Genomic DNA, 11,147 nt, shown 5'->3' with positions numbered 1-11,147 from the left:
ACATTTACACAATGGAGTACTACTCAGCTATTAAAAANAATGAATTTATGAAATTCCTAGGCAAATCGATGGACCTGGAGGGCATCATCCTGAGTGAGCTAACCCAATCACAAAGGAACACACACAATATGTACTCACTGATAAGTGGATATTAGCCGAGAAACTTAGGAAACCCAAGATATAAGATACAATTTGCTAAACGCATGAAACTCAAGAAAAACAAAGACCAAAGTGTGGACACTTTGCCTCTTCTTAGAATTGGGAACAAAACACCCATGGAAGGAGTTACAGAGACAAAATTTGGAGCTGTGACTAAAGGATGGACCATCTAGTTATTGCTATATGCAGGGATCCATCCCAGAATCAGCTTTCAAACATTGACACCATTGCATACACTAGCAAGATTTTGCTGAAAGGACCCAGATATAGCTGCCTCTTGTGAAACTATGCTGGGGCCTAGCAAACACAGAAGTGGATACTCACAGTCAGCTATTGAATGGACCACAGGGCCCCCAATAGAGGAGCTAGAGAAAGTACCCAAGGAGCTAAAGGGGTCTGCAACCCTATAGGTGGAACAACAATATGAACTAACCAGTACCCCGGAGCTCATGTCTCTAGCTGCATATGTATCAAAAGATGGCCTAGTAGGCCATCAGTGGAAAGAGAGGCCCATTGGACATGCAAACTTTATATGCCCCAATACAGGGGAAAGCCAGGGCCAAAAAGGGGGAGTGGGTGGCAAGGGGAATGGGGGGTGGGTGGCTATGGGGGACTTTTGGGATAGCATTGGAAATGTAAATGGGAAAAATACCTAATTTATTAAAAAAAAAAAAGAAAATCACTACAGTGGAGACAAAGGACTTATAGAAAAGCAGGCATTTCTGAAGTGACTCAACTTATTGGTTTTAAAATTAAGCCAGGCAAAGTAGTGCATGTCTGATCACAGGACTTGTGATACAGGAGCAGAACTTCCAGCATGAGTTACATAGGTAGAACATGTCTCACAATGAAAACAACTTATCAGACCATTCCATAATCAAGTCTTAAAATTTTAGATAATGAAATAATTTTGAAGAAAATTGTTTGCCATCTGGCCTCTAAAAATTTGGTTTTGATATATGTTATGTTTGTTTTGAGGAAAGGTCTCACTTGTAGCCCTGGTTAGCCTTACTCTCATTATAAAACAGAGTGTCTAGGAATTCGGGGAGATCCATCTGTATCTGCTTCTCAAATGCTGAGATTAAATGCCTAAGCTATTATAACCAGCTTACAATTTATTACTAGTTGTTAGTCTGGAAATAAGCAATATATGTTGGGTAGATTTATCTCAAGGTAATTACACATCTTAATCTGATAGAGGGCTAAGAAATATATACACAAAAAGTTAGACTACAGAAAAACAAATAAATCTATTAAAAAAATAGGGTACAGGGCTAAACAAAGTATTCTTAACTGAGGAATACCGAATGGCCAAGAAGCACCTGAAAAAATCTTCAACATCCTTAGTCATCAGGGAAATGCAAATCAAAACAACCTTGAGATTCCACCTTACACTAGTCAGAATAGCTAAGATCAAAAACTCAGATGACAGCAGATGCTTGTGAGGATGTGGAGAAAGAGGAACACTCCTCCTCCATTGCTGGTGGTACTGCAAGCTGGTACAACCACTCAAGAAATCAGTTTGGCGGTTCCTCATAAAATTGGACATAGTACTACCTGAGGACCCAGCAATACCATTCCTGGGCATATACCCAGAAGATGATCCAACAGGTAATAAGGACACATACTCCACTATGTTCATAGCAGCCTTATTTATAATAGCCAGAAGCTTGAAAGAATCCACATGTCCCTCAACAGAGGAATGGATACAGAAAATATGGTACATTTACACAATGGAGTACTACTCAAATATTAAAAACAATGAATTTATGAAATTCTTAACAAATGGATGGATCTGGGGGATATTACCCTGAGTGAGGTAATCCAATCACAAAAGAACACACATGATATGCATTTACTGATAAGTGGATATTATCCCAGAAGCTTGGAATACCCAAGATACAATTTGCAAAACATATGAAACTCAAGAAGAAAGAAGACCAAAATGTGGATACTTCGATCCTTCTCAGAAGGGCAAATAAAATATCCATGGAAGGAGTTACAGAGACAAAGTTCGGAGCTGAGGCGGAAGGAATGACCATCCAGAGACTCTCCCACATGGGGGTTCATCCCATAAACAACCACCAAAACCAGACACTATTGTGGATGCCAACAAGAGCTTGATGACAGGAGCCTTATATAGCTATCTCCTGAGAGGTTATGCTAGTGCCTCACAAATACAGAAGTGGATGCTCACAGATATCCATTGGACAGTGCACAGGGTCCCCAATGAAGGAGCTAGAGAAAGTACCCAAGGAGCTGAAAGAGTTTGCAGTTCCATAGGAGGAACAACAATATGAACTAACCAGTACCTCCAGAGCTCTCTGGGACTTAATCATCAACCAAAGAAAACACATGGTGGGACTCGTAACTCTAGCTGCATATGTAGCAGAGGATGGCCTAGTTGGTCATTAATGGGAGGAGAGGCCCTTGGGCCTGTGAAGGTTCTATGCCCCCCTATAGGGGAATGCCAGGGCCAGGAAGTCGGAGAGAATGAGTTGGTGAGCAGGGGAAAGGGGTAGGGGAGAGGGAGGTTTCAGAGGGGAAGCTAAGAAAGGGGATAACATTTGAAATGTAAATAAAGAAAATATCTAATTTTAAAAGTGTTATCTTTAGAAAAAAGTAGTAACCTCTTAGAAAGAAACTTATCCTTTCATTGAGATCATTTCCCCACGAATAAACAGCTGTAACTGTATTTTTGCATCTTCACTTTCCAACCCTTCCACAACCCTTACTCCTCACCGTCTGCACGATGTAGATAATGGTTGCTGCATATCGAACTGGCTTGTTGAATCGTAGCTGTAAATACTAGAAAACAGAGAAAGAAAAGCAATCAGTAAGCTTTAGTTGTGTCTTAGTCAGCAATGTATTGCTGTGAACAGACACCATGACTATGCAATCTCTTATGAAGGAAAACGTTTAATTGGGAGTTGATTACAGATTCAGAAGTTTAGTCCATTGTCATCGGGGTGGGAAAAATGGTGGCACGCAGGCAGACATGGTGCTGGAGAAGTAGCTGAGAGTTCTACATGCTGATCCACAGGCAGCAGGAAGGAAAAGCCAGGGAACTGGGAACTTGGCTTGGGCTTTTGAAACCTTGAAGCCCACTTGCAGTGACATATTTCCTCCAACAAGGCCACACCTCTTACTCCTTCTTAAGTAAATGCCACTCTCTGATGACTCTGCATTAAAATATACAAGCCAGTAAGGCCATTCTTATTCAAACCACCACAAGCAGCTGACTTTTTTTTTTTTTAATTTCTTAGTATTCCTTTGAATATAGGATTTGGGTTTATAACACTATTTTATGGTATGTTTCCTTGGAAATAACCACCAGGTGGGGGAACATGGATTGCTAAAAGTAAACATGTTAATATCTAGTCCTTCATCTTTTTTTTTTTGCAGTAGTTATGGAGGGCAAGTAGACTGCTTGCTTGAAAGTTTACTTCTCATTTTCTAACCAGTGTTCTTCCTGCTGGACCCACACTGATGTATCTTTTATGTCCCTTCTGCCCACAACTTAGTCTAAGTTTTTGTTTCTTCTTTTCTAGACTAATTTTGCTGCCTTCTCATTGCCTATTTTAACTAAGCCTTGGCAGTATGTTCTATGAGTGCATACCCATGACATTGTATCTCTTAGAACAGCTCTGATCACACTGATCTCAAAATCTCCAGTGACTATGGTTGCTAAAACAATATATGCCTTTCTGGCTTACTCTGCTTTATTGCCTGGCTACACCTGTCTATCTTAGGTTATATGTGTGCTTCCCAGATTTTCTCCAGATTAAATAATTACTTGTATCTAAACTGATAATTATTATATTTTTATATCTTAATATTCTAATGACATAGAATTACACCACTTTCCCCTTCTATTTTGTCCATCAGCTCCTTTGAGTTACCATCCCTTAAGTCCCTTCTATGGCCCTCCACAAGTTGATAGCCTCTTTTTCTTTGATTATTATTATGTATGTGGATGTGGCTATCTCTGTATCTGTATGCACAAATATCTATAAGTATAACCTACTAAGTCCTTTATTGGTGTTTGTGTATATGCAAGAACAACATAGTTCCCATTTGTCTCCATTTAAGGACGAGGCCTAAGTCCCAGAAACTAGGCCATAAAACCCAGCTCCAGTGAGAGAGATCTAGAAAAAGATCATAAAACCCCCTCCCAAAGAACTGCCTGAAGACAACCACAAAAAAATGGGAAATATCTTATCCCAGAATGGGTTGTCTGTGCTGGACAGCCCTATTTCATCACATGGTTGAACGTTCATGACATAGGAATGCAGACAAATGACCACTTGTGACCCCTAGCACCCACCAATGAAATTTTAGATTACCTAATCCTTCTAGAGAGTCCTCCCCTACCCCCTGTTCTCTATAAGAAGGCCTATGTACCTGTGTCTGGGGTCACTATTTTAGAGAATGGATGACCCCTGAGTGCTGATTGTTTCTGTAGAATAATCACTCTTTACTTTTGCCTACTATCTAAGTCTAGGGTCTTCCTTCAGCAATATTCAGACCCTTACACATATATGGTTTCGAAGCTGACCATTCAGTATTTGACAACCAATCAGAGAACAGTCCTACCCAGCTATAGTTCCTCTGAACCACAACAATTACCACCATGGCAAAGTACTTATAAAGGTGTAATAAGTGTCACTTATGTGTTGATGGCAACCAAAAGCTGTTTGATTGTTTTTCACTTTTCAACATTAATTAAAAATGAGAGAGAGAGAGATTCTCTTCAAATTTAAAGTTTCATATTTGTTCCAAGTACTTTTAGTTATATATCTCTCAGGGAGATTGATCCAGCTGGCATCCATATTCCTATGCATATTCTCTTTCCTGTTACTCAGATATACTAAATACTTTTAAGGGCATCAGTCCCTGTTGGGTATGTACGAATATGGGTGGCTTGAAACAAAGAAACTTATAACCTTTCATTTCTGAAGATCAAACATTCAAGCTGAATTCACCTAGGCCAAATCACTGCTGCAGTGGCACATTCCCACAGAAGTGCCTAAGTTTGCCCCCGTTGACCTTTGACCTTCTCTGCACTCTTAGTTGCCAGTCCTTTCCCTTTGGCTCCATCGCCCTGGCGGATGTTCCCTCTTTCAATGACCTAAGACTATTTTCTCCTGCATGACATCACACAGTTCTACATCAAAAGACTGTATATGCTCCTCCTTCCACGTGTTTTCCTGAACTTATTGGTTATCTTAGCAAAACCCGAGTCTAACAGAAAAACCACATATTTCATGTCTGTTTTTAAAAGTCCCAATAATTTAATATCATTTCATTGTTTCTTTTCTTAGAACACTAGACTTGGACCAGCCACATTATTTCCTAACTCGAGACACATTAAATCTACTTTCCATGGTTACTCACACTGAAATATTAATAATCTGAAGCTAATCTTACCTCATTGTCTGCCTTCATAACACATCCAATTCAAGAAAAGAGCCTGGTATACCACACTTTCAAACAGAAACACTTGGTTTGTTTCTTTTAATGCTGCTTTAAAATTAACTTTCCTTCTTTATTTTGGCAACAGACTCCTACTTAGTCCAATTGCTTCAGTGGTTAAAACGCTAATATTATTCTCCACATTCAGCTAGACTATAACCCTAAAATAGAAACCACATAAAATATGCCACTCCTTAACCAAACAGTATCAAAAGCTAATTCCTTCATAGACTAAACTAAAATCCTCATAATATTGGGTTGTATCTTATCATATATCAAATATTCATTTTAGGACAAATATTTTATAGTATAATTTATTCTGATGAAATAGTATTCTATAACATTTAGACATATTACTTACCAAAGTATTATCAAAATCATGCCATGGACTCTAATTCTCCAAAGAACTAAACCTAACTTACTAAAATGTAATACATAAATTTTCAGAGATCACTGTGTGAGACAATTATAATCTAAGTGGTTTGGTTATGAAAACTTGAGATTGAAAGAACTAGGAAGGTCAAAGAAGCTAAACATAATGATAGAATATGAAACATATTTTAAACAGTTTAAGAGTAAATAATAAGCTGGACGTATTAGCACAGAAAATGAATTTAAACTAAATTGAAATGAAGATAGAATCAAATTAGAGATAATGAAAATGTATGCTATTGAAACTGAACTATGCTGGGTGTGGTTTGTGTCCCTTTATACCCAGCTCTCAAGAGGCAAAGGCAGAGAGAGCTAAACCTAACGTAGAACACATGGATGAAAATAATTCTTATGCTTTGACATGGGATGAGCTGGTGATAAAGTTGCACAGATGCAGTTTTTTCTTGAAATCCCACTGCCTATCCAAGCACCCAAACAGTTGCCTATTCCTGTAATTTACCCACTGTGTTGATTAGTTTCTGTCAACTTGAAACAAAGTAGAATCAAGCAAAAAAGGAACTTTAATTGAGGAATAGCTCCATTGAGTCTGTAGGACATTTTCTGATAAAAGATGGACTAGGCCACTGGAGATAGTGCCACCCTTGGAAAGGTGGTCCTGGGTTAAATTTAAAAAAAAGCAGGCAGAGCAAGCCATGTAACTAGTGTGTATTCATGGTCTATGTTTCAATTCCTGTCTAAGGTGAGTTCCTGCTTGAGCTTCCTCCTCTATTGAATTGACATCTATAAGATGAAACAACCACTTTCCTCCCTAACTTTGCTTCAGGCAGTTTTTTAATCACTGCAACTGAAAACAACTAGAATATTCATCCCAAAAGTGACGGGATCAGAACTCAAGAATGACTATTCTTCATCTCACTGAGGTTAATGGTTACTCCTCTGTTATTGCTCCAAGCTCCTGTGCAGCTCTAATCAACTGTACACTCAATGGCTTGAGGAATGGAATAGCCCAGCCTACATACATATGTGGAAGTGGGTATTCAGCCAGCTTGCCACCCTTCTGTTGCTGTTGTTGTTGTTGTTGGTGGTGGTGGTGGTGGTGGTGGTGGTGGTGATGATGGTGGTGGTGGTGATAATGGTGGTGATGGGGGTGGTAGTGGTGGTGGTGATGATGGTGGTGGTAGTAGTGGTATGTGTCTATTCTTGTTCCAGAGCTAGATCAGTTGTGCCAGCGTGCTTGCATAGCAATATAATGGCAATATTCCAAGGGACAAACACAGAAGCTATAAATTTCATGAGGTCTAGAGTCAAAACTCACTAATTGTCTGAAAATTTTTATTTATCAAAGCAAATGACAAAACTGGTTGATGTTCAAGGAATGGAAAATACAGTACACTTATTTCAGTCTTTCACACCTGAAAAGATCCCAAAAGTCATATATTTTACTCTATAATGGGGCATAAAAAAAAAAACTCAAATGCCACATCATTTGAAGAAACAATGTTTGCAACCCCATAGGAAGAACAACAATATCAACCTACCAGACACCACCCTCCCCCAAAGCTCCCAGGAACTAAACCACCAACCAAAGTGTACACATGGAGGGACCCATGGCTCCAGCTGCATTCGTAGCACAGGATGGCTTTGTTGGGCATCAGTGGGAGGAGAGGCACTTGGTTCTGTGAAGGCTCGATGCCCCAGTGTAGGGGAATGTCAGGGTGGGGAGGCAGGAGTGGGTGGATGGATGAAGGAACACTCTCATAGACGCAGATGGAGGGAGGATGAGATAGGAATTTTTGGCAGGGTGGTGATGGGGGACCGGGAAATGGGGATAACATATGTAAATAAAGAGAATATCCAATAAAAAAATCAAAAAACGAGAGAGAAAATAATAGAAATGCCGACATACTATTCTAGCCCAGGTCTATAAAAGTAACTACATATACCATCCTTTGAGACAGAAGTATTATTAACAATATTTGGACTGTGAAAACCGGATATAGAGAATTTTTTCTTGCGGTGAAGCTAGCATGTGGCAAAACCATCATTCAATGCCAAGGAGGCTCACACTTAGAGTTCCTGCTCTCCATGTCTAGGCCACACTGTCAATTCTTATATATATAAAAAAGAAGCCTTTCTCAAAATAACCTTATAAGCACTCTACACAATCCTTATGTCCTAAGAAGGATTTTAAAAAATCTTCTGGTAAGCAATAGTACTTTTAAAATAGGTTTGTATACTAAATCTAACCTGTAAATTTGAAAGGAGTTTGAATCTATTCAGAGCTGACCTGGCCTAGCTGCACTGAGAGCCATGTGTCAGAGGTTTTTCAGGTTTGAATCCTTGGTTTCCTGAAAATTATGTGTTTGGAATTTGCTGAATTGCTTTTGCAATTCTCATTCACTTTACTCAAATTAGATACAAGTTACAAGGTTTAGAGAAGGCAGGTTTCTTCGTGTGAATATATTACTCAATTAATTTTAAGTAAACATAGAACCTTTGTTAACCTCATTATGTATCTCCAAGGCTATATTCACTTAAATTTGGCTACAGAATAAGCTATCTCTTATTCCATGAGGCAAGAGCTGCGATTTTTGTGCTTACAAATACCAAACGAGTTAATACAGATAATACTTAGAACAGCACTTAACACACAGCTAAATGCATATAGCCTTGTGCTATATGTATTATGTATTTATTGTTTCCTTTTGCATGAATGCTGCCCCCATGAGGGCAGTACAGCACTTTACTTATGTCCGCAAGACCTGAAGGTGTGCATAGGACAGAGTAAGTGCTGAATGGGTATTTATTAAATTAATAGCTGACCACAACATGTATTCCAAAAGGAAACATAGGCATAAGAGTGGAAAATGTTAAAAACATTTCCAGAACAAAACTAGAAAACTCAGCAATCAATGCCTTCTACTGTCAAATCTTCACGGATGGATGAGAAAATCTCGGCCACATTTTGGTTTTCAGAAGTACATTACAATTGAATAGCATATGTGCACAGTTTATAGAGCTAAGCATGCATTTACTTGTTTTTCTCTTGAGGTTGTGTCTCAAGCAATGGCTGTTTAATTGCCCAACTGTGATTAATTTCTTAGAAGCAGGATAATTATGTTGAACATTTGGGATAAGATAGTCCATGAAACTGTATGTCTTAAGACCTACTGGAGAATATGTATCTGCATGAACAGCTTTGGAAGACTAGAGAAACATTTAGTGATCATTTATCTCACAGATATTTTTTTAAGTAAGTTTTTTTTTTCTGAGTCTTCTGCTATGACTTTCAGGGTTTTTGGCAATGAAGTTAAATATTTTTTCCTTCACAAAAAAATCTGATTTATAAGCACACTTAAATACTGGGCATGAAAATTCAGTTTTGAACATGTTGGTTTTATTTAGCATTGTTTAAAGGCCAAAATTCCATAGTCTTATTTCCCCTTCATTACAATAATTCTCCTATTTTTATTATTTGGGAATTTCTTTCTACTAAAATATTTCTTCCTTTTCCAAAATATTTCCATCTGCTACTTAAAACTGGAGTGGAGCAATAACTAGCATTAGGGAGCTACTGTTTGATATACAGGCCTTTAAATGATCGTATACAAATATTGGCTTCTCAGTAGATTTTCAGCTAGTTTTAAAACATGACTAACATACCTATCTAGATCTTACTTTTCTCTGCTGAAAATTATAATACTAGTACCCCGTATTCCATTTACTTTTTCAGAGTGGTCATGCTAATGACAATAAAAATGGCATTATCTCTTTTAATCTTACTTATCTTTCATCAATTAAATAGTGCGTCCATTTTTATATCATGGATACTTATTAAATCATGGAACTAGCCAGTGGGAGTGACATTGCTAGTTACCTTCTACAGAGTGACAAACAGATGTGTCTACAGCCAAAACCTAGCACTACACCTCCCACCCCATATACTACATATTGTCTTTTTTAAACAGTGTGGAATTGCTTTGAAAATAGTCATCTACTACTAATGTCAAGATGTCATAGAAAAACAACAAAGTGAGAAAAAGGAAGACTTTTTGTGTGGAAAGCAAGTGCCATCTCCATGATGTGGGCAGGGAGGTGGTTTCTTACCTCATAGGTGCTTGTGATGCCAGATCTGTAGAACACAGGAAGAAAGAGCTCAGATGTGAAAAAGACCACGAATACATATGAAATGAGGAAAAGGAAGAAGGATGCCCCAAAGCGGTAGACTTCAGCAGGAGTCCCCAGGACAGTGACAGCTGACATGAAGCTGGCTGTCAGAGACAAAGCTACAGGGCCAAAGCTCATTTGCCTTCCTCCTACTAAGAATTCCCGAGATGTTGTCTTTTTTCTCTCCTTTATGGCAAAGAAGACGCCAATTCCAGAGGAAATGACGAAGAGACCTGCAAACACAACATAATCCCAAGCTTCAAAGTTCTTCACCTTCATGCTTGGAAGTGGAACACAAGAGAGTCTCTTTCAAGCAGGGCTCACTGAGATATTTCCAACAGCCAAAGCTTTTTTGAGATGGAAGGAAGAATTTGGTTCTCTGAAGAGTTGAAGATCATCCATCCATGTGTAAGTTTTCAGATACTCAACAGTCCTCAAAGTTCTCTAAAGCTGGCTGTAGAAATACAATTAGTAGTGAAACTGACACCAAGGGGGAAAAATGACAAACTGGGATCAGATTCTGGCCACTAGCTGTCTGCGTTTCTTCTGCAACATCTGCCAGAGGACTCCTGAAGTTTCTGGGGGGTAGAGGGAGTAGGCTGGCCCAATGGCATGCTTTTATTATCTCCTAGATTTTTTTTAAATGAAAGTTAAACATTACTAGAAAACATGGAGGTGATAAAATTTGACTACTTCAGCATTTCATTATTCCTGAAGTGGAACATAAAAATGCAAACACAACTGTCAGTGGCATCTGTCTCCTGACTAAGGAAGTGTGGAGTGTTCATACCTACAATTGCCAGGGCTGTGGGGTGGAGGGTAAAGAGCAATCAGGAAGTAATCCAGAGACCTTTGCCCACATCACAATCACATCTGTTACTGTTAATAAAACACTTCACTTTCCTGAGCTTCCCCTGGAACACTGGCATAAGACACCATGAGACTTTGAATCT

General features: G+C 38.8%; 1 protein-coding gene across 2 annotated transcripts in view; it reads right to left on the bottom strand.

The window, feature by feature from the left end:
- Slc5a12 (solute carrier family 5 member 12) overlaps positions 1 to 10,801 on the bottom strand; it is a 50,675-nt gene extending 39,874 nt beyond the window's left edge. The window contains exons 1-2 of one of the 2 annotated variants that reach the window (XM_021155925.2): positions 10,135 to 10,801; positions 2,902 to 2,967 (exon numbers count right to left, since the gene is read on the bottom strand). In XM_021155925.2, the coding sequence (XP_021011584.1) occupies positions 2,902 to 2,967; positions 10,135 to 10,473 (405 nt within the window). In that variant the 5' untranslated portion in view covers positions 10,474 to 10,801. The remainder of the gene's footprint in view (positions 1 to 2,901; positions 2,968 to 10,134) is intronic. The other variant, XM_029474257.1, reaches the window with a different exon arrangement.
- Between the last annotated feature and the right edge of the window lie 346 nt (positions 10,802 to 11,147).

This window comes from Mus caroli, chromosome 2 (genome assembly GCF_900094665.2).
Source record: "Mus caroli chromosome 2, CAROLI_EIJ_v1.1, whole genome shotgun sequence".
Classification (NCBI taxonomy): domain Eukaryota; kingdom Metazoa; phylum Chordata; class Mammalia; order Rodentia; family Muridae; genus Mus; species Mus caroli.
This window is presented reverse-complemented; position numbering and strand designations above follow the sequence as displayed.